This window comes from Drosophila obscura, unplaced genomic scaffold (assembly GCF_018151105.1).
Source record: "Drosophila obscura isolate BZ-5 IFL unplaced genomic scaffold, ASM1815110v1 contig_96, whole genome shotgun sequence".
In the NCBI taxonomy this organism is placed as follows: Eukaryota; Metazoa; Arthropoda; class Insecta; order Diptera; family Drosophilidae; genus Drosophila; species Drosophila obscura.
Window position 1 is genome coordinate 835003 of NW_024542890.1, and position 23251 is coordinate 858253.

The 23251-nt window shown below is 43.9% G+C and overlaps 4 protein-coding genes across 10 annotated transcripts; 2 read left to right on the top strand and 2 right to left on the bottom strand.

Moving 5' to 3' along the window:
- Window positions 1-4966: 4966 nt before the first annotated feature.
- On the bottom strand, window positions 4967-6850 carry LOC111071842 (DNA-directed RNA polymerase II subunit RPB1). Its single transcript, XM_041596137.1, is given in 2 exon segments — window positions 4967-5584; window positions 5586-6850. Coding segments are annotated over 2 exon segments (1827 nt in total). The 5' UTR covers window positions 6843-6850; the 3' UTR covers window positions 4967-5014.
- A 2271-nt stretch (window positions 6851-9121) lies between these two features.
- LOC111071838 (hypoxia up-regulated protein 1) lies at window positions 9122-13192 on the top strand. Of its 2 annotated transcripts, none has more exons than XM_022363368.2 (3): window positions 9122-9293; window positions 9522-9884; window positions 10066-13192. In XM_022363368.2, the coding sequence occupies exons 2-3, from the start codon at window positions 9526-9528 to the stop codon at window positions 12557-12559; spliced, it is 2853 nt and encodes a 950-aa protein (XP_022219060.1). In that variant the 5' UTR covers window positions 9122-9293; window positions 9522-9525; the 3' UTR covers window positions 12560-13192. The 2 variants fall into 2 exon arrangements, with proteins under 2 accessions (XP_022219060.1, XP_022219061.1); XM_022363369.2 differs by lacking the exon at window positions 9122-9293 and adding an exon at window positions 9325-9455.
- A 330-nt stretch (window positions 13193-13522) lies between these two features.
- On the top strand, window positions 13523-21194 carry LOC111071830 (ubiquitin-conjugating enzyme E2 Q2). Of its 6 annotated transcripts, none has more exons than XM_022363357.2 (10): window positions 13523-13851; window positions 15279-15903; window positions 15961-16370; window positions 18299-18415; window positions 18499-18765; window positions 18837-18911; window positions 19010-19301; window positions 19367-19515; window positions 19566-19659; window positions 19731-21194. In XM_022363357.2, the coding sequence occupies exons 3-10, from the start codon at window positions 16209-16211 to the stop codon at window positions 19760-19762; spliced, it is 1188 nt and encodes a 395-aa protein (XP_022219049.1). In that variant the 5' UTR covers window positions 13523-13851; window positions 15279-15903; window positions 15961-16208; the 3' UTR covers window positions 19763-21194. The 6 variants fall into 6 exon arrangements, with proteins under 6 accessions (XP_022219049.1, XP_022219050.1, XP_022219051.1 ...); XM_022363358.2 differs by having other exon boundaries at window positions 16053-16370; XM_022363359.2 differs by having other exon boundaries at window positions 15279-16370; window positions 19581-19659.
- LOC111071829 (U3 small nucleolar RNA-associated protein 15 homolog) lies at window positions 21155-23147 on the bottom strand. Its single transcript, XM_022363352.2, has 2 exons — window positions 22996-23147; window positions 21155-22919 (listed from the first exon to the last, which is right to left on the bottom strand). Exons 1-2 carry the CDS (start codon window positions 23086-23088, stop codon window positions 21396-21398), a joined length of 1617 nt encoding a protein of 538 aa, XP_022219044.1. The 5' UTR covers window positions 23089-23147; the 3' UTR covers window positions 21155-21395.
- Window positions 23148-23251: the final 104 nt, after the last annotated feature.

Genomic DNA, 23251 nt, shown 5'->3' on the forward strand with positions numbered 1-23251 from the left:
CTTTACTATTAGATACGATTACAACTATTAATATTATTTTGTGTTATTAACTAGCAGAATTACTTAGCCTATGTACGTACAACTAGAGTGAACCTTATGCATATGTATTTCCATTTTTAGTTAATATTCCTATACACGCTATACACATACATATGGTACTCTGACCGATCACCTATATTGATCGTGTTGTGGATCCACTAAGCATTCAAAACCCTGCGCTGCAACGGCAAAATAAATTATAAAAAAACAACAAAAAATTACCAAAAAAAAAAAGAAATGCATTTTTTAATTTCTTTAATGTTTAGTTGGATATTGAATATATTATTGAATTATCGTTTTCTCCACTCGATTGTTGGTAGACTTGTGCTTTTCCACGTATTATTCTTTCATGCTTACCCAATTTTAGCATATATAATTTTCTTGTTTGCTTATGTTTTTCTGATTTTGCATCATTCCGTTTCCCAGTTAAGTTTTCTGCCTCATGGGGTCTTCTTTTATGTGAGCGAAATCATTGCGTTATCGTTTCCCTGGCGCTCGCTATGTGAGATCATCCGATCATCCGTTGCGGTTGTCTGCGGCTGCTGACCTAGCTCAGGGCTAAGCTGGTTACTTTTGTATTGCTTATACATTTTTGGGGGTCAACATTTATTGAAGAGCAAAGTGAGCAACAAAACAAAGCACACAATAACACACACTCGCACTGAAATGTTCCGTTGACTGCATTCCGTTCCGTTTTTAAATATATTATAAAGCAGCTCCGGTTTTTAATTTCGTAAAAACCTATCGATTTACTTGTGACAAGTTTTACAAATATCGCACAATTTGATGCTCCCGTTTTCGCAAAAAGCGGATTATTTTTTTTTTTAACGGACAAAGTTTTTCGCATTGAAATGAAAAGTAAATGGCATTTTATAAAACAAAACAAAAAAGATAGCTTATTGATGCATTAAAATTTAATTGACACTATTACCAGAGCAATTTTTAGCTTGCGCCTATTTGTGCTTCAAAAATGTTCTCTGAAATAATGCTATGAAACATCAGAAAAAAATATCTGTTACACATAGCAGGGGATTTTGTGGGAACAGTACACTAAATTGTAGTTTGCGAAGATTGCGAAACGGGAGCACCTGAAATTCAAAAAGGTGGAACACGGAGCTACCCTGTATGATTTCTATATCCCTTTCGAGGGCATTAAAATTTTAACCTGAAGCTTGCCACACAATCATTCCCTTAGTCGTAGTTTTAGTAGATTCTGAGACCATGGGAAAGACAGATCTGCAAAAAAATCTTTAGCTTCGGCCTCCAAAGTTAGCCTTCCTTGTTTTTGTTGTTGTTGCTCTATTCCGCTTTGAATGCCAAATTTTTGGATCGCTGGGCGAGCAACGAACTCTGGTTTATAGATAGGTCTCTAGCCTCGGTTTTTGGCCAATGTCGCGCTCGTTCATCGCACTCCCCCATCGCACCTCGAGCTTGAACCCCATTTGGGAGGAGAGCTTCGTTGTTTGGCATTGAGCCTCAGCAGTCAGCAGTCTGCGTTCTCGGAAAAATATCTATAAATTCCATGCTGTTGGATCTGCATATGTACATACATATGTATGTATTTTTGTGTGTCTACTTTATTCAATGGGGGGATCTTCTGAAGGTAAAAACGGTACGGTGCGTCAAATTCGATGAGAGAATCCAAATGATATATATATGTATATATGTACATATATACATCAATGCGATACGGTACATAAAACTGCCAATAATATATGTAATTAGCTCCAACACTGGTCCAAACGAATCAATGATCGATTTAAATTAAAATTGCTTAACAAATCCCAATAGATAACTTAAATAATCCGCTAGTGGCCTTATTCGATAGATTGTCGTTAGCGTTCATTCGATATCAGACTTCATTCTATCAAATCAATCACTTAATTAATCTCATGGTAAATGCGCTTAATCTATTAAAGGTTCCACCAATGGCCTTATGTGTGTAAGTATTAAATAATTGTTACTGGATACTGTTAGTTGGATAGCTGCGCTCGCCTTGTGCGATTAATTCATTTAATCTGGACCCGTGATTGGCGTTATCCGATATTAGATGCTTTCGATTATCCACTCCACCCACCTCAAGCCCAGAAATTCCGAAACGCATTTTATCAAGATACCGTTACAGTCTCGAATCGATCCGGGGAGGGGACAGACAGACAGACGTTCGTTTTCCAGAAGGTGCACCATTGAGGGAACAAAGAGCCTGACTTAAGCCTAAGACTTATGATTTGCCAACTGAATAATACCTCTTAATCTATGGACCAGTCGCTAGAACATACATATGTACATACATACACTCACACATATGCATGTGTATGCATATCGATTTATAATTAATTTGTTTATTGATAGAAAATAATATCAAAAATAAAAGACGCGCAAGCTGAGACTTGAACAAATTATCCTTTTCGTCTTGTTTGGAGAAAACATTCATTCTGCAAATGATTTAGCTACGAAGCGATAAATATAGTATTTATATATGTATACATACAATATAATTATATACATATGTATATATGTACACCTGTAGAGCTATGTATGTAGTTATTGCTGATTTAAGGATACATAAGTGCTTTTTAAAGAAATATATAGACCGCAAGAAACGGAGAAATCAAGAAAGGGCTGGGAAAGGGGGACAAGGAACAAATGTACATACATGAATATGTATGTATGCATGTACATGCGTACTGAATATACAAAACATCCACACTCACACATAAGAAATACATACATACATACATAGAGGATAGATCGTATTTATATATGATACATATACATACATACATATATACATAATTGTACTCATTTATTATCAGTTGCTTTTAGTGTGATAATTCATTAGCGAAGGACGCAAGAGAAGGATTTGCAAATAAACTATAAGAAAACCATAAACAAATTCCATGTATTTCATTTAACTAGTGCTTTACGCTCACACGTCTACCTCTTGGGAGCATTTTTATCTTGAGATCTACGTTAAATGAACGCAACTTTTGAACCGACAAAGTCTGCCGCAAGGATGTGCATCCTGGAGAACGAGGATTCTGTAACGCAGAATGGAGAAGGTAATGCGATTAATTAGGGACAATTGGGCGGTTTACAACTAAAAATAAACTTGGGGATTGGAATTTATTAGATTATCCAGAGATACAGAGATTTGCATTAAAGGCGGGCGAGCTATCAAATGATCGATGAAGGACAGTTAATTGACTAACCAGCATTAATAACCGAGTCCATTACACGAGTTTTTCCTCAGGAAAAACATCAAATTTTTCGTGAAAGATTAATCTTGGGGCAGAAGGTTTGATGATATTTTTTTTTTATATGAATAATTTTTTGTCAAAGACATGGTAAGGGTTTGAAAACTGGAATTTTGGTTTTTGAAGCTATTTTTCAATTTTTGGTATTATTTATTATTATTCGCCAATAAGTTAAACAATAATCCTTAAGTTGGCTAAACGAACCTTTTGCTATTTTGAAAAGATAATTAAAACAGCTAGAAGTTAACAGATAAAAGGTATTCGTGATTTCAGGTAACCCTTATGGGGATATAAAGCATTGAAATGCAAAAATGATGATTTATGTATGTACATGATAATTCGTTGCTTTGTTTTGTTCCCAATTGGTTCGAAATAAATATTGGAACCATAGGTATTTTATAGTTATTTTTCATTTCGAAGGTTTAGTTAACGCATTTTGCTAAAGTACTCCTAGATTTTATTTGAATATGCTTATCAAGCAAAGTAAGGCACCTAAAAAAAGTTGGAACTGTATATAGGGGTTTTTTTTGCTACCAGTGTTTTTTTTTTTCTAAAGAAAATTTAGTAATAGACACCAACAAGAAAGTCGTGCTAATTGCGTTTCAATGTTTATTATATACAGACGAATATTTAGCTGTACTCACAATCTGTTGTGACGGCTTAAATTCTAGCTGTTTTAATTATCTTTTCAAGTACAAACTGTAGCACCAGCTGTAAGATGCGTAGAAAGCTTTAGTGGGACAAGCTAGCTTACCTCTAGAAGAAAAAGATTAAATAAGATTATGATCCAGACCTTGTGATTCAGAAGCGTGGGTGGGATAGGAAAAGAAAACGCCTAGAACTTCTTTAAAAAAATTTAAAGTCCCCATATATCAGAAAAAGTCGGTTTGCATCCTTGAGGAAAAAAAAAGTTTGTTATTTTGTCGAAAAGAGAAAAACATTATTAAAGAGCACTGCATCGTTGCTAGCCTCACCAGCGATGGAATGAATGCAGCGATGGAATGAAATTCGTAAGTCATCATATTAATGCTTTGTTCTAGATTTTCTTTATCCATACATCAACGTTTAACCTACATACATATGTACATATCCATCTTTATTGATTTACCTATTATTCTGGTCTTTAGTTTTGAAACCATGTAATTTATTGAGAAAATATATTGAGGATTTGTTTTGAGAAATATGGAGTATACGAATTGTAATGGGGTATTGAGAAAAGGAACATATAACACATGAGGGCTAACGCTTAAATAATGAACAGTAGCTAACATGGTTGGGTGGGTAACGCGGAGTCCATACACCTGACTCAAAGCGGCAATGCATATTGCATTTCAACTTAAAGTTCAACACCTAATAACGGCCAGGTTAGCACAAAATCTCTTGTGATTGAAGCAACTAGAACAACAGAAAGATCAAAAATATATATACTTTATGGGGTCGGAAATGTTTCCTTCTCTGCGTAACACACATCCACTTTTACCACAAATCTAATATACCCATTAACTCTTTTTGAGTACGGGTATAAAAATAGTCCAGATAGTCTTTCTCTCTATTGCCCACCTGACAAGAGTGGTACCTTGCCCTAAAGCTGGCCCTGGGAAAAGCATCCCTTTTCAAAAATTCACTTTGTGATTGGGAATGAGGTGCGAAATAACTTACATTTTGTTCTCTTCAACTTTATTGCTTTTATTTCTCTATAATGCCATAACGAAATTCTCTTAGTAAGAAGAGCCTTGACTGCAAGGAGCTTTCTGGAACACGCTCTGACAGCTGAAAACGTAGTTCTTGGGACAGGGCTGAGCGGGAATGGAGACCGCGGATGGAGATCCTCCGTAGCCGGCCGAGGCGGATCCGTAAGCAGTTCTCGCTGAGCCCAGCATATCTCCCATGCGGGCGTAGCCAGAGTATTTCGGTGCGGAATACGCTGGAGCGGCTGGTGCTGAATAGCTTGGAGCCGCAGGCGCTGAATAACTTGGAGCGGTTGGTGCTGAATAGCTTGGAGCAGCAGCTGCTGAATAACTTGGAGCCGCAGGCGCTGAATAGCTAGGACCCGCAGGTGCCGAATAGCTTTGAGCTGCAGGTGCTGAATAACTTGGAGCGGCTGGTGCTGAGTAGCTTGATGATGCGGGGGCCGAGTATGATGACGGTGCTGATGATGAATAAGAAGACTTGGGTGCTGAATAACTTGGAGCGGCAGGTGCTGAATAGCTAGGACCCGCAGGCGCTGAATAACTTGGAGCGGCTGGTGCTGAATAATTGGAACCCGCAGGTGCTGAATAGCTTGGAGCCGGCAGGTGCTGAATAACTTGGAGCGGCTGGCGCTGAATAGCTTGTGAGCGGGGGCCGAGTCTGATGACGGTGCTGATGATGAAGAAGGCTTGGTGCTGAATAACTTGGAGCCGCAGGTGCTGAATAGCTAGGACCCGCAGGCGCTGAATAACTTGGAGCGGCTGGTGCTGAATAGCTTGGAGTGGCAGGTACTGAATAGCTTGGAGCGGCAGGGGCTGAATAGCTTGATGATGCGGGGGCCGAGTATGATGACGGAGCTGATGATGAATAAGAAGACTTGGGTGCTGAATAGCTTGGACCGGCAGGTGCTGAATAGCTAGGACCCGCAGGCGCTGAATAGCTTGGAGCGGCTGGTGCTGAATAACTTGGAGCGGCTGGTGCTGAATAGCTTGGAGCGGCAGGTGCTGAATAACTTGGAGCCGCAGGCGCTGAATAGCTAGGACCCGCAGGTGCCGAATAGCTTTGAGCTGCAGGTGCTGAATAACTTGGAGCGGCTGGTGCTGAGTAGCTTGATGATGCGGGGGCCGAGTATGATGACGGTGCTGATGATGAATAAGAAGACTTGGGTGCTGAATAACTTGGAGCGGCAGGTGCTGAATAGCTTGAAGCAGCAGGTGCTGAATAGCTTGGAGCCGCAGGCGCTGAATAACTTTGAGTGGCCGGTGCGGAATAACTTGGAGCGGCAGGTGCTGAATAGCTTGGAGCAGCAGGTGCTGAATAGCTAGGACCCGCAGGCGCTGAATAACTTGGAGCGGCTGGTGCTGAATAACTTGGAGCGGCAGGTGCTGAATAGCTTGGAGCAGCAGGTGCTGAATAGCTTGATGATGCGGGGGCCGAGTATGATGACGGTGCTGATGATGAATAAGAAGACTTGGGTGCCGAATAACTTGGAGCGGCAGGTGCTGAATAGCTAGGACCCGCAGGCGCTGAATAACTTTGAGTGGCCGGTGCTGAATAACTTTGAGTGGCCGGGGCTGAATAGCTTGGAGCTGCAGGTGCTGAATAGCTTGGAGCCGCAGGTGCTGAATAGCTTGGAGCCGCAGGTGCTGAGTAGCTAGATTGAGAATTGTAGATTACGGGTGCGGCATATGCTTGAGCAGGAATTGACGACGATCGCGCGGGACGTTCATCGAACTCGGTTTCGGGGATGGGCAAGTCCTCGAAGTCCTGCCGATAATAGTCGGACAGGGACTCCGCTGAGGCCAGGGCCAACAGGCATCCGATTGCCAGGAGTGATGGAAGACGCGGTCCGCACATGCTCGTTGGTCGATCTAAAAATGTAAACTGAAATCAGGTGGCAAGGCAGTTCTTATATGAACAAAAAGCGAACAATTCAGCAAAAATTTCGAAATCTCGAAAATTTCGCAAGTGAAAATCTGGCTTGATTATATTTAAATTCGCTAGAATCGATCATTTTTCAAAGTCATTTCACTTCAAACAATAATGGTTGACTCGGCGTTTCGGTACAAAATCACAAGTAGACCAGTTTCATACCCTGTTAGTTATTCATATGAGAACGTGGGTATGCTGCGAATGGTGACTGACATGCATATTTACATTCGAAATATGAGTATAAAATAATATTACCTCAAAACTTAGAAAACTGTTTTTCGAAACTTCCACGTACATTTTTAAACATTGTGAGCCCGAAAAAAGTGCATTTAGTATTTGTATTCTTCATCATTCATTTAAAGCTTAGCCAAATACACATTAAATCTGCAGTTTATTAAAAGATTATCGCTTACATTTCCCAAGAAATTATATATTTAATATGATCATGATTTTTCTGATCATACAAAATTATGCATTTAGAGAATACAGAATATTTGTAGGGTGTATTTTTCTTCTGCTCTTTGTGTTTGTTTTTCATTATAAATGAGTAGTTGCATGACCGATCCAAGAATTGTTGAACAGGTAAAAAGCAGACAACGTAAAAATATGCTTTCTCTGTGTCAGCAATATGTTCATACATATATGTACATATATGTATGTATGCACATAAATATGTGTGCACGTAAAAATATTTAAATCGGTCAGTGTTGGAATGCTGAGGCGTCAATATGTGGGTTAAATTATTGTCTTCAACAAAACTTTTTCATTTACATTTTCAATTAAGCGAAAAAAAGAATTTTTAAATAAACATTCAAAGTTAGGCGCCTTAAGCCAATATTTTGCAGCTCTGTTCTTATATCGTTATGTCATCGATATGCTTTGGCCGTTTTTTTTAAAGTATTATTTTATAAATAAATGTATATAATAATTATAAATAATTCGATAAAAAGGAGCCCTCAAAGTTAGCCAATCTTGTAGAAAATTGATTTATCTATCGGATAAAATTATATGTTCAATAAATTATATCAAAATTGTTGAGTATGATTTCCGATCATTACCGAGAACGCTTAACCCATTGTCGACCAGTGAGTATTTTAATGTACGCAGGAACATTATGAAACTGTTTTTCCGCGGTTTTATTCAAGGTGTTCAACTGTTTAAATAGAGCGGGGCTAATTTAGATTTTTTTCTCCTCGGTATATATCTGAATCAGATCGGATCATAATTATAGCAAGAAAAAAAATTAATTTAATTTTCAGTTGCTTCCCCAGCCTCCTCCTGCAAGAGGCTACTCATTCTCTTTCTCGCTCGCACACACTCTGCCCTGGGAAGTGCGCGAGCGCCCTCTAGCGGAGATGTATAATCTAAATGGTATATGTAGGATCTAAATTTTAGATGTATAATATACAAAGTAGATGTAGATAACAGATGCAGCAAAAAAATGCAATATGTAACATTTTTTTTTTTAATTCAATAATTCTAAAAAATCATAAGCTCAAAAATGTATATACTGACTGAGTACGGGTATATGTAAGTAGAGTCGCGTCCCCAGAAGCGACTCACACGTTCCTTCTCGTTATATATTATTTTTAAACATTTCTTTGTATAGTTTGTGGGAGTTCTTCTTTAAACCATGAAAACCCTAGAAGTTCTTCTCCAGCAGTATCTTAATGGCCCCAGGGGTAATGTCACAATAATGTCGTATGATAATAATACAATCAGTTTAAAGCATTTTATTTAAGGATTTTATGTATATTTTTACCTTCTTGCACAACCATAACATATTTGCGCCAAAATTTGATTTTTGATCTACATATTTTTGTTGTTATTAGGATATAAAACATTTCGTACTCCATAAAAATTTTGTTGTTATGTAGCAAATGTGTAGTTACCGTGTAGTTACCATGTAAAAAAGGGAAATATTGGATGACCTTCTCTGTTTAAACCTTAGTTTTAAGGAATCCAGTAAAAGGTAGTTATTAATATTATCCAATCTTGTAGAAAATCGATTCATCAATCGGATAAAATTATATGTTTAGTGGTGAGATTTCTAACTAGCTTTTAATATGTAATCGAATATCAACATTGAGAAATATGATATTCCTCGGTATACTTACGGTATATTATGAAAATGGAAAGGTATAATTCGGTATATTTCTGAGTTTCATGCGGTATATTCTATCACACATCAACACGTCAACGATTTCTTCTTCTTCATCGCTCAACACCTGAACGTCGGCGCGACTCTTTCGCCTAAGTGTTAAATTATTGATGTGCTTTGCGGATCTTCAATTGACATAAAACATTCGTTTCCAATCGACGCACACATCCCACAGACTCTACTGTCTGACGACTCAGGCCAACCAAAACCGACACGTAAGTAAAAACTACTTTAAAAAAGCGATACGATTGAATCGGAACAGTGTGAGGGAGAGTGAGCGGAGCGGTGTTCCGACAGCTGCTTGCGTTGCAAAAGAGAAAAAAAAAAGAAAAAGAGTAAAAGAATAGCGCAAGAAGTAGGTGGAAATAAATAAAAAGGTTATTGCTCTCCCCATCCATGTGGTTAAGTCTGCATAAATTTATAATTTTTGTAATTCCGTGCAGAAAAATGGAGCTGCTAGCGAGTCCGGGCCGCTCGTCGCTCACACAGATTTCCATGCTGTGTGTCGTTGCCGTTCTTGTGGGTGTGCTGCATCTGCCCTCTGCCCAGTCGGCTGCTGTTATGTCCGTGGATTTGGGCACAGAGTGGATGAAGGTGGGCGTCGTCTCGCCGGGTGTGCCCATGGAGATTGCTCTGAACCCTGAGTCCAAGCGCAAGACGCCGGCCATAATCGCATTGCGCGATGGCGCTCGCACCGTTGGTGAGGATGCCCAGACCATTGGCATTCGTGATCCGTCTTCGGCATACGGCTATTTGCTGGATCTACTCGGCAAGACCATCGATAATCCCATTGTGGACCTTTACCGGTAAGTGGTTGCCTCTGTTTGTGTTTGCTTTTGCTTATGTGTGCGTGTGTACGTGTGTGCGGCTTTTGGGCCACGTCAGTGCTTAAGGGCCGTGATAGCTTGAATGACGATGGGATTGATTGTGAATGATTGCCAGCCTTAGAGGAAACTTTTTAATGGAACTTTTTTCCGACAACCACAGAAAACGCTTCCCCTACTACAACATTGTCGGCGATCCGGAACGCAATACGGTGGTGTTCAAGAAAAGCGACACCGAGGAGTTCTCCGTGGAAGAGCTCGTCGCCCAAATGTTGGTCAAGGCCAAGGAGTACGCCCAAATATCGACACAGCAGTCAATAGCCGAGTGTGTCCTCACTGTGCCCGGCTACTTTGGCCAGGCTGAGCGGGAGGCTTTGCTGGCCGCCGCACAACTGGCCAACCTTAAGGTGCTGCAGCTTATTAACGATTACGCGGCGGTGGCCCTCAACTACGGGGTCTTCCATCGCGGCGAGATCAACGAGACGGCCCAGTACTATCTGTTCTACGACATGGGTGCCTACAAGACGTCAGCGGCTGTCGTGAGCTACCAGCTGGTGAAGGACAAGCAGACTAAGGAGACGAATCCCGTGGTGCAGGTGCTGGGCGTGGGATTCGATCGCACGCTGGGCGGTCTGGAGATACAGCTGCGATTGCGCGACTATCTGGCCACCGAGTTCAATGCGCTGAAGAAGACCAAGACGGATGTGACCAAAAGCCCCCGAGCCCTGGCTAAGCTTTTCAAGGAGGCTGGTCGGCTGAAGAATGTGCTGTCAGCTAACAACGACCACTATGCCCAGATTGAGAACCTCCTGGAGGACATTGACTTCAAGCTGCCGGTGTCTCGCGAGAAGCTGGAGGAGATCTGTGCGGATCTATGGCCACGCACCACCAAGCCTCTAGAGCAGGCCCTTGCCTCGTCCAATCTCAGCCTCGACCTGATCCATCAAGTGATTCTGTTCGGTGGTGGCACGCGCGTGCCCCGTGTCCAGGAGACCATCAAGGCTCTGATCAAGCAGGAGCTGGGCAAGAATCTTAATGCCGACGAGTCGGCCACCATGGGGGCTGTTTACAAGGCGGCCGATCTATCCGCGGGCTTCAAGGTAAAGAAGTTTGTCGTCAAGGACGCCGTACTCTATCCCCTCCAAGTGGTCTTCGACAGCGTGGCCGCAGATGGCGTTTCTGCGAAGAAGGTTAAGCGAGTCCTGTTCGGATTGATGAATCCCTATCCCCAGAAGAAGGTGATCACCTTCAACAAGCACTCGGACGACTTTGAGTTCTTTGTGAACTATGGCGACCTGGACCGCTACAGCCAGGAGACGGTCGCATTCATCGGCAGCTTGAACATTACGCGCGTGGAAATCAGGCAGGTCAAGGAACTGCTGGAGAGTTTGAAGAAGGACCTGGTCGAGAACAAGGGAATTAAGGCATATTTCGAGCTCAACGACTCGGGCATCGTCCGCTGCACCGGCGTCGAATATATCTACGACAAGCAGAAGCCAGACGACGCCGACGAAGACAGCACCTTGGCCAAGCTGGGCAGTACCATCAGCAAGCTTTTCACCAAGAAATCCGACACGGCGGACGACTCAACCGATGACATCAAGGACGAGGCTGGGCCCGAGGAGGCAACGGCAGGAGCAGGCGCTGGCGCAGGTGAAACTCCCAAGACAGAAGACAGCCAGACTGAGAAGCCTGCTGAGGCTGAGCAGAAGGATAATGAGAAGGAGAAGAAGACTGCGGACTCTGACCCAGAGGGCGAGGCCAAGGAGAAGCCGGGCGCCATTAAGCTGGTAACCGTTAAGGCTCCCGTGGCCCACAGCACCCATGTGCTGTTTGTGGCCAATCTTTCCGGGCCCGCCTACGACAGCTCGCTGGCCAAGCTGACGGCCATCAACAAGATCGAGGAGGCGCGTGTGCGCCTCGAGTCCGCCTTCAACTCCCTCGAGTCGCACATCATCGAGGTGCAGCAGAAGCTGAGTGAGAATAGCTATGAGAGCTGTGCTACTGCAAAGGAAAAGGAGAAGCTCCTGGCCGAATGCAGCAGGCTCTCCGAGTGGCTGTACGAGGATCTCGAGGATCCCAAGGCGGAGATCTACGAGGACAAGCTGCACGAGCTCAAGAAGCTCTCGAATGTCTTCCTCGCCCGTCACTGGGAGCACGAAGAACGGCCCGAGGCCACCAAGGCCCTTAAGGGCATGCTCGACGGCGCCGAGAAGTTCCTGGTCACCGCCCGTAACCTCACCAAGGACACCAATCCCGAGAAAGACGTGTACACCCAAGTGGAGATCGACACCCTCGCCAAGGCCATCGAAGAGAGCAGTGCCTGGCTCAAGACTGAGACTGCCGCCCAAAAGAAGCTCCCACGCAATGCCGACATTCGCCTGTCCGTCAAAGAAATCACCGCCAAGATGAGCCTGCTGGACCGCGAGGTCAAGTATCTGGTGAACAAAATCAAGATCTGGAAGCCCAAGGTCGCCGACAAGGACAAGAAACCCAAAGAGACTGACAAAGAGAAGGAGAAGAAGGAGGGAGAGGCTGCAGGCAGCGGTTATGGAGAGCAAACCAAGGAGAACTCTGGGCAGCAGCCAGAGGACGCCGAGCCGGAGGTCACACCCACGCCCACAGTTGAATCCAAGACACCACACAGTGAACTCTAAACCAAGCCCGACGACACAAGGGTAGATAAAGGCAGGGCGCGAAGTGCTGGGAGAGACCTGGCGATTAATGGATGTTCGTAATGCACATAGGGCGGGGGCTGCGGGACGCCGCTGACCGAATGGGTCAACGGAAGGAACTGGCAAACAGGATGCGGAAGCGAACTTCAGGGGGATTCGAAAATCTAATACATTTCTAATTTTTGGGGGGTAGGGGATCCGATCGGTCCATGTCTCCGGACCACAACATTTCGCGCCAGGCAAGAATTATTTCTACGGTTTTTTTGTATTCAAATTAGCTAAAGTCGGGGTTTAATTATGCTAATCTATCTCTAATCTAATAAAACAAAACAAAAACACAAAATTTAAAATGTAACAAACGAAATCCAATTCCAAACCATTCCGTTGTGCTCTTAAGCTAGTCCTTTTTCGATCTGCGATATGTGCATGTTTAGATGTATATATGCATGTATGAATATTATACTCGTTCTGTATGTATTTATGTACGTTATCTATCCCAAGGAGTAGACGAATGGGACGGGAAAGTAGAAGGTGGTATGTAGGGGATGGGATAAACAAGAGGCGACACAACTAGGACACAAGCTCAAAAATAATAAATCTGAAACCGAAGTAGTACTTTGTATTCGTTCTTTTATTTTCTTCGATATCCTCTCCTTTCAGTGTATTTTATAGATGCAATTGCCCGTACCGTAATAGCTGTTACATGAAGGAAAATAATATGTACATATATTGGTTCCCTACCCTAAATAAACGTTTGAATATTTCCACAATGATTCACGTTGCGCCTGGCCACACCATACAATTTCTGCGAGCTGCAAAAGTGATTTTGTCACTAAAAAGTGACGCTGCATCCCTAGTCCGACGTCCCGCGGAGAAATTTCAGCGATAAATTGCTGCGAACTATCGATAGTGGCAGTGCAGCCCTAGTTATTACACATCTCAATAAGCAAACGTCCGCGGAGGAAATTACAATTCCGAGAAATTGCAGTTGTGCCAAAATACTTACACATATGGCAGACGATATCGTTATACAAAGTGCAATATCAAACACCCAATCAACGAATAATTGACAAAAGCTAGAACCAAAAACACTAACATGCCAAGTAAATAATAACAACAAGAAATCCGTATCACCCGAGCGCAGGAGTCCACAGCTGCTAACTACAGCCTCCACGTAATATCACCACATAATTTACGAATATATTTGTGCAATCTAGCTGAATTTTAAGCCTACATGCATATATACTACATAAGTGTTTCCCGATTAAACACAGGTAAATGTATTCCAATTAGCTGAGGTTGCTGGGCTGCTTTCGTAAAACAATCGATAGTGGCATATGAATCGATGGGGGAAGTGGCAGAATTTTGGGGCCGTGTGTGACTGGCTGGTGCGATAGCACATCTCTATGATCAGGTCGTCTTGTTGTCGGGGTGGTGCAAAGGTAAAGCGGGCGGACGTGCGTGGAACTTCGTATAATACATTTTGTTGGTGTGTGCGTGAATTATTTTGTTTTTTCTTTTTTTTGTACAATTTTTCTTGGCCTGTGCTAGTGGGCTTTAGTTACATATTTTTGGCCCGTTGTAATACTCTGGGCGTTTTGGAAATTACTCGAACTGGTTGTGCTAAACTCTCGGGGTGCGTGAAAGGAGTTACTGTTTCTTTTTGTGTGTCTGCTGCTACGCCGTGTTCTTGCGGATGCAAGAGAATGCCAATAAAACGCAAACAAAGGAGTTCTGTGCTTTTCCATCTCTCTCGTTGTCTGCGGAGTGGATGGGATTGATGGGAGTGGGGGCATTTGGCAAAAGCTAGTTTTGGAGTGCATCAGAGACATAATATTGATAAATAATTAAAGGCTATTTACAAATTGAGTGTACCCATCTGTGCGTGTGTGTGTGTATGCAATGTTGAAAACCAATGGAAAAAAGGTTATGCATGATACGGCACGACAGCAGCTGGCTTCTCAGCTGCCGCAAGCGCACAGTGGAGCCTCGAAGAGATTTTGACAGTCTGCGAGATATGTATGTTTGCTTGTTTGTGGGTGTGTGTGTGTGTGTGTGTGACCACAGTGGCGGGGCTGAGACCGAACTGGCTGCCAGACTTTCAATTCCTCTTTGGGACGGATTTTCTTTCGCCATCATTTTTCTATCCCATCAGACTGTCGTGGCTTTGAGCTTTCGTCGGGCATTTTCAAAGTTTATTTTTCCTGTAACAATTGCGATTTTGTCTGAAACGAAGTTTGGATTCGGTCCGCAGCCAAAAAATTATCTCTGTATTTACATATGTACATATGTATGCACATACATACATTCATATGAATGTAGTTACAATATCAAAGAAAAAGTCAGAGAAAGAAAGACTCCAGCGAGAGCAACATTTTTTTCTGGCACAATTTGTTTGATTGTTTATAAGTTCAGTTTTTTTTTTAACTTTCTGCTCGATCATTGCGTAGGTTAGGCCTGCTTAATGTGCGAAAGAGAAAGAGGTAACACCATGGTACTGTGTGTTTATGTGCGAGAGTCCAGTGCAATGACAAGTGTATGTGTGTTTGTGTGCGTGTGCTTGGGTGTACGCAACTGTTGTTTTTGTTATTACAGAAATTAAAACTGAAGCGATAGAAACTATTAGCTAGAGTGAAACACGTGCTTACCCATCTCACTCTCTCTCTATCTATTTCTCTGTCTTATTTTACTTATACCTAAGAAACGCGCAGAGTTCGAATTGAAGCCGGGACCAGGACATTGGTCAAAGTCAAAGCTGTGTAACGAAAGGCGAGCCGCAAGGAAGCAGCAAAATCAAAGTGCAAAAAACTGAACGCCAAAAGAAGAGAGACGCACACACACACACAAGAGCGCATGCTGTGCGCCGCAGGAGAGGAAGAAGAAGTAGCCGCAGCATCAGTGTGAGTGCCGAAGCGTACAGTGGTGCAGAGGCCGGAGAGGAGTAAACAAAAGTGGAGCAGGACAGCGACTGTTAAGGAGACGGAGACGAACCAGCAACCAGCAAACAACTGCTATAATCTACCTCCGAACGATAACAAAACAACACTGCAGCAATTACAGCAATAAAGAGTTTAAAAAACTAAGAAAAAAACAACGAACAGAGCTGTCACCATTGTTGTTGTAATTTAGTAGGAACCAGCGCCAGCGCCGAAACGCCATCTATCGCCGACCATCCGCAGCCTCATCGCACACAGGGCGAAAGCGACACAGACGACGAAAAACGGCGAGAGCAGCGGCAGTTGTGTATGAGAGAAGGAGGAGAACCAGCAGAAGGCTGAACTCGAACGGTGTTGTTTGGTGTGGTGTGGTGCGGTGAGATAAGTAAGGTGAGGAGCAAGGGAGTCGAGTAGCCGGGCCACAAACAATAATTTCTGCTACGACAGCAAGTAAAAAATACAACTATCTGCGTCAACGACTGCTTCTGCGAATGCGACTGCGACTTTTGGCTTTCTTTCGTTGTTGTCTTCCATTGTAGTGTGCGTTGTGTGCTGCTGTCATCGTTGATTCCGCGTCCATACCCGTACCTGGGGGACAGCAGCTCCTCCATTGTGGGAGCGAGCAGAAACTACAGACAGCCCACAGCAGCACCATCGGACCAAATCAGACTAGACCAATTGCCTTGCCCGCCAATATGGCGTGCCTTAACACCTTAAAGCAGGAAATCAAAACTCTGGAGAAGATCTTCCCGAAGAATCACGAACGCTTTCAGATACTCAACTCCAGCGTCGACGAGCTCTTGTGCAGGTTCATCGATAAGAACGGAAAGCGTTACGACATCCATGCGAATATAACGGTAAGTTCAACTCTTTGAAACACCCTTCTTATCATCCCATCATCATCATCATCGCAATTCCTTACGCACTCCTCCGCCGCGGGGTCGACCCACTTATCTGTATCGTAGATTGGTAGCCGTATCTTTCACCCTAGTCCTACGGAACGACTGGCCCCTGGCTAGACTATGGTGTGAGTCTCTTATTGTCCGGTTTTCTACTTACATTCCATTGCCCAATGGTGCGCTTATCCAAGCTTGGATCTTTTGTGTACTCTTCCATGTACACTCCATATTGTGTGTATATATCACATTCTATAGTCCGCTCTCAGTGTCTATGGGGTAGAACGGCACACAGTGGAGAAACCTACTACGCACAGAAGATAACTCTACAGACGCTGGAGGGTACTTCACCACTCATCAGCCACTAAAGTTTTGTCCGAAAGGTTCTCCTTATGGTTCACTGAAAACCGAATACCAGAAAGATCTCTTCTGTACTTATCAGCCTAACATTGTTTTATCCGGAATATATCCTTTGGTTTGCTACGATTTCTGGTGACAAATTTCTACATAGTATCCACCGTGGTGGTATAATTAGCGCAGTACTTATCGATATTGGTAGTAGATTTGATCTCTGATCAAGTTGTCCTGTTGATCAAGTATTTATCATGATTGTTGATCAATGGTAATGGAAATAATATTTTACTGATACTCTCTCCTCGTATTGATAGAAATTCGACACCAAAATCTTGATAGAAGAATCGATAGCAGTTTTGGGCCAATTTGAGAGCTGATTTATTTTGAACGGCCTGTAAGCAAACCAATAACGTCTACGCTTAAAGCGTGGATCAATTTGACACATTTGGAAACACAAACACTTCAAATAAATGAACATGAAACACACATACTCGTATGTACATAAATATTTAACTGCAATCAAATTGTAGGCATCCCTGAAATTTCTCAATGTCTGACAATAAATTGAGAATCTCGTCAATGATTGATAGCGGGAGAAAAACAAGCAGCCTGTCTAAAAAGAAAGTGATCTGTAACATACATATGTACATATGTACAAACTACAATAATTGGCATCGACACATTCAATCAATATGCTATCTCCGTTCCCAGGAACTCTATCCTCTCTCCATACATCCGTCTAGACTGCCAATGCTGGGGTCGGGTCGTCTTCTCTCTTCTTCCGGCGCGTTTCTTTATCGATTCGCGTTGATATCTTTCTTCTTGTCTTTTCTTGGTTTTTGTATGCTTACACATATACATACATAAATATGTATGTACATTTCTGCGTGGGTGTGCTTATTCCTTTATTCCCACGCTGACCAGTGAAAGAGCGAGCGGGATAGAAAATAGTCGTTGCCCTCTGACCATCCGCTCCATATCCATATCCTGTCTCGCTCTATCGGCTGTTTCCTCTTTGGGCCAGTCCTTGCCTTTGCCGCAGGAGTAAAGAGTGGCTGGCATGCTCTCTCCAGTGCTCATCGACGGCCCACGATACCTTCATAAGTTATGATTCATTGCACCCGATCGGCGCTCTCCGAGCGTTCCCCTGCGCCCCCAGACTTTTGCCTGTGTTGTCTGTGCAGTGCTCTCGGCTTGGTTCAACGATCTAATTAAAGGTTATAATTTTGTTCTGGCTGCTATTTCCCTTTCTTGTTTGTTCTCGTTATTTCTTCCTCTCTCTCTCTCTCCTCTCTATCTGTCTCTCTTTTTGGCAACGTTTGGCATGACGATTGCTTATTCACGATTCCACCTGGAGAGAGAGAGAGAGAGAGCGCGAGTTGAACAAACATGCAATGGGGAGGCCTTGACCCACCCCAAGCAACAACATCAGTGTTCCCCATACCCCCACATCATACCCCACACTCATGTAGATTCAAATGCGATATATATGTAGATAAATAATATCATTGATATATATCCCCATCCAACCACAGGAAACGTATCCATCATCGCCGCCAGTGTGGTTTGCCGAGAGCGAGGAGACGAGCGTCACCAATGCTGTTCAAATACTTAGCAATACAAATGGTCGTGATAATCACGTGATCAATCAGGTAAAGGTGTCCCGCCCCGCCAGGAATAGGAACATTCATAAACATTCATAATTCCCCCATTCCCCCAAATCGATATGTTGCAGGTTGGCATATTGCTGCGCGAGCTGTGCCGATTACACAACGTTCCACTGCCACCCGATGTAGACAATTTAACGTTGCCATTGCAAACGCCACCGCCATCGGCTTCCCCGCTGCGCTGCGAACAGAGGAAAATGGGGTCGCATGGGGGCAACGAGGAGACCGACTCCGATCAGGACGAGATCGAGGATCCCATCGGCGAGAGCGAACAGGAGAGCGAGGGCGACGAAGATTTGCCATTGGAAATGGATGATGTACGGAGTACAAATAAGGTGCGCGGCGAAGCTCAGTTGCTCCCAGAGCAGGACAGAGCAGATTCTAATCAGTATTCGGATCATTGCAGAAAGATGACATGGAAGTGGAGCACTTAGCGACCCTCGAAAGACTGCGTCAAAGTCAAAGACAAGACTATTTAAAAGTAGGTTGCCGTTGGCGTTGGGCTGGTGTGCTGCTGCTTGATTGTGGCACTGATTAGACATACTCACTGTTTTCCCCTTTTGATCTGCTATGATTCAGGGTTCCGTTTCGGGTTCCGTACAGGCAACCGATCGCCTAATGAAGGAACTACGTGATATTTATCGATCGGACGCCTTCAAGAAGAACATGTATTTGATTGAGCTGGTGAATGACTCGATCTACGAGTGGAACATCCGCCTCAAGTCTGTGGACCCCGACAGTCCGCTGCACAGTGATCTACTAATGCTCAAGGAGAAGGAGGGCAAGGACAGCATACTCCTCAACATCCTTTTCAAGGAGACCTATCCCTTTGAGCCACCCTTTGTCCGCGTCGTGCACCCAATCATCTCAGGTTCAATCAATTTCACAGTTTAGGGGCCACAGAAGAACTACAATTCGATTTTTTTTAATATGCAGGTGGATATGTGCTCATCGGCGGCGCCATTTGCATGGAGCTGCTGACCAAACAGGGATGGAGCTCAGCCTACACTGTCGAGGCGGTGATCATGCAGATAGCCGCCACCCTCGTCAAGGGCAAGGCGCGGATACAGTTTGGGGCCACTAAGGTAGGCAGTATGTTGTCTTTCGCCAGGAGATAATGAAATAATCCTTTTAGTCTCATCATGAACAGGCACTGACCCAAGGCCAGTACAGCCTGGCAAGAGCCCAGCAAAGCTTCAAGTCCCTTGTGCAGATACACGAGAAGAATGGTAAGAAAATTGCTTGCTTGGCTGCTTGGGAAGAGTCACAATTAAAACAATTCCATTCCGACCATGTGCAGGTTGGTTCACACCGCCCAAGGAGGATGGCTAAGGCGGTTCAGTTTAGTCCGGACTCGCATCTACACACCATTACCACCACCAGCACCACGACCACAAAAAACAGCATCAGCACACACATCTTTTGCCCCCCTCCCCTTTTTCTGGCACACACAGTTTTTGATCAGTTGTTGATTAGATGAGCCCTAAGATAAACAGACGGACGGAAGTCTCCAAACAATTATGTGTATTTTCTTTATGTATAGCAAATCTTATATTTATATCCAACTGCCTATATAATTTGATACGTGTCTGTGGACTTTTGTGTTTCAAGTGCACCCACCCATCCACATCCATGTGTATATGTCATGTGTGAGTGAACACGGGTATAAATGGATCTGTGTAAGCGGTGAGCCAAAAATCGGACGCAACTTCAGCAAAAGTAGCAGCGACGGCGCAAGGAATCCTTTGGTCCCAGTCCTTGCCTAGCCCCGAATCCATGCCAATCTCTCTATCATCATGATGGTGTGTCTTGTATAGAGTGTTGGAAGAACAGGCGGAACGCAGGAGGAACAGAGTGCAACATACATGCAAAGGCAATATGTATCTGTTATGTATATGAATGTAATTTGTAATTTAATTGTAAATGCAGTGGCTCCTCGATTTTCATTTCCGCTTACACTCATTTCTTCCACCCACACACACACACACACACACATACATACACATACACAATTGTGGAGCCACAAAAATAACCAGAAACAAACAAACACTGATCCTCCCCCACTCGCCCATCATATTTGTAACTAGTTAAGTCGTATGTCCTGATTGTAATCTTATTTAGTTTAACAAATTTTGTGTAATCATATAAAATTCTCTCTACTGGCTGGCGGCGATCGGTGCGAGCAGCATTGAGAAGTAAGGCACAGATCTAGCGCGATAGATATATATATATATATACATATACCTATAAAAAAAAAACACACACACACACATACATAAATATACATATAAATATACAAATATATATATATATTTACATGTACTAAGTGTAAGCTAAAACGTAAAACAACAACAGAACTATGATGCGTCGCAACTTCAAGTGTAAATTCGTCTTTCCAAATAATCGTACCATAAAATAAAATAAAATAAAGTAAACCTACAGTTAATCTAAATATACATTTAGATACGAGTAAAGCTAACATGTACATGTACATGCATATGTAGATTCATTCGATGGGAGAAGGAGCCACCAGCAACCAGCAGAGAAAGTAAACGAAGTAGAATCGTATAGTAATCGCAGAATATTAATAAACGCAAAGTTAAATCGAGGGCTGAGCAGTTTGGTTGCCTCCTCCATTATAACTCTGATTTTTTATTATTCCCACGACGGCGTACAAAATTGAATTGTACATTACGAATCGGCAATTGGCAAACAACATGAATTGTTCATTTTAAGTATGTATTTAATAAAAAACAAAACACAATATAATCTGGGCTTCTTTCACTTTAAACTTAATAATTATTCCTTAAATGTCTAAGCGTGGAACGTGGACTCCACCTCCACTGGATGATCCATCAACCATTGTCAAACCAATGGTCGGTCCCCTATGATCCCCGTCTCCAACTGGAGAAGCAGAGGCACTCAAAGGCTAAGTTGTTCTCTGCATTTCCCTTTCTTCACGCTGTCAATCGACATAGATCACGTACTTCTCGGCGCGCGCGGACGGTTGCATCCTGGCTTCCCTTGGTGCGGCTATTCGCGTCTTCGGCCTGTCGCTGTCGTTCAGGGAGACGCCAATGATCGTGTCCATGGCTCCCTTCAGCTGGAGCATCTCGACAGTGAGGGCGATTTCCGCCTGGACAGCGGTAGACAATCGTTGCAGCGCTTCCATAACCTTAAGACTGTACGACACACAACTGCCCTCGAATACATCGAGGACGGTATTGGCGGCATTCATGAGCGGACGCATAAAACGGATTTCGCCCATGTGTGTGCAGAGGAAATCGATAAACTGGATGAGAACTGCGTCAGTCCGTTCGGTGAGTGCTTTGTCCAGGGCCCGGCGTTGAAGCAGCTCTGTGATGACGGCCACAGTGTTTTCTGGGTGCTTTTCCACCTGACGAGGTACAAGAACCTCGTCCAGGGCCTTTTTGAAGTTGAACTTGCGGAGATGAACGTCAAAGGTCTGTAGTTTTGTGCTCTTGACCCTGTCTTTGATTGTGTGGTCCACCACTTGCGAGGTATCCGGTCGTATCAGCTTCTTGACGAGCTTTTTCCTTTCCTTAGCGGCATGACTCACCCGGATCTTGTTCAGGTGACTCGGTTTGTTTTCGACGATCATGCGCTTGATCGAGATGAGACCATCCACCATGCCGGCCACCACCGCCTGATCTGCGCCGGCCACGGCCAGACTCACCACGGCATTGGGATAGGTAAGCGTGTGGACGGTCTTGTAGGTGGTGGTGTCGTAGATCTTAACATGACGATCCAGCCCGCCGGAGAACAGACGGCGCCCGTCAGTGCCCAGGCGCAGGCAGGTCACGGTCTTGTGGTGTTGCGACATCATCGTGAGCAGCCGGCAGCCGCTGATGAGGTCCCAGACACGCACCTGGTTGCCGCCAGCGCTGATGAATATGGATCCGTTTGGCATGAAGAGAAGCGACTCCACCGGGCTGCCATGGTTCAGGGTACGCTGGATGGCGTTCTCTGCGCGCGTGTCGTACAGATTAATTTTACCATCGTAGCCGCCGGAGACGAACATGTTGCCCGCCACCGGATGCATGGCCCCAGCACGAATGTAGTCCGTGTGAGCATCGTTGTAGGTCTTCACCACCTTTTCGTTGGACACGTCCCACAGGCGCACCGACTTGTCGTCGCAGAAGCTAGTCAGTTGCAGTTTGTCGTTGGTGAAGAAGGTTCGATGCACAGGCGCCTTATGTCCCTTAAAAATTCGCAGGATGTTCCGACTGGTGGTGTCGAAGAGCTTCACATGGCCTTCTTCGTCACCGGCCGCCAATAGCCGGCCATCTTGACGAAACGTCGCACCATAGGCGGTCTTCTGGAACCTTGATAGGTTCTTCACCACCAGCTTGGTGACCAAATTGTAGATTTGAACGCGCACCGAGCACGTCACGACAAAGTTATCCGGCTCGCTGGGGCTGAAGTCTAAATAGTCGATTGTGTTGCACTCCTTGAGGAACTCTGGTTTCTACAATACAATCAAAATTACACTTGTTGGTTCTGTGGATTGGAAAGGTTTGTCTCCGTAGTCTCGACTACATTACCTCTAGCCTTTCCCAATATATTGTGTCGGGCGTCTCTACTTGTGCCCGCTGCTGATATCTTCTGATATTGAGTGCATAAAACCGGCTGTCCATTCTGATAGTTTTAATTTCGCGTGCAGCGATCGCACGTGTTCCGTTCCAGAATCCCTTAATTAGTGATGGGTCATTCATGCATTCATTTGATACCATAATATTATTTGTATACGGAACATCTTCGATACTATCTAAGAAAGTGGCAAGGTGTGGGACATAGAGA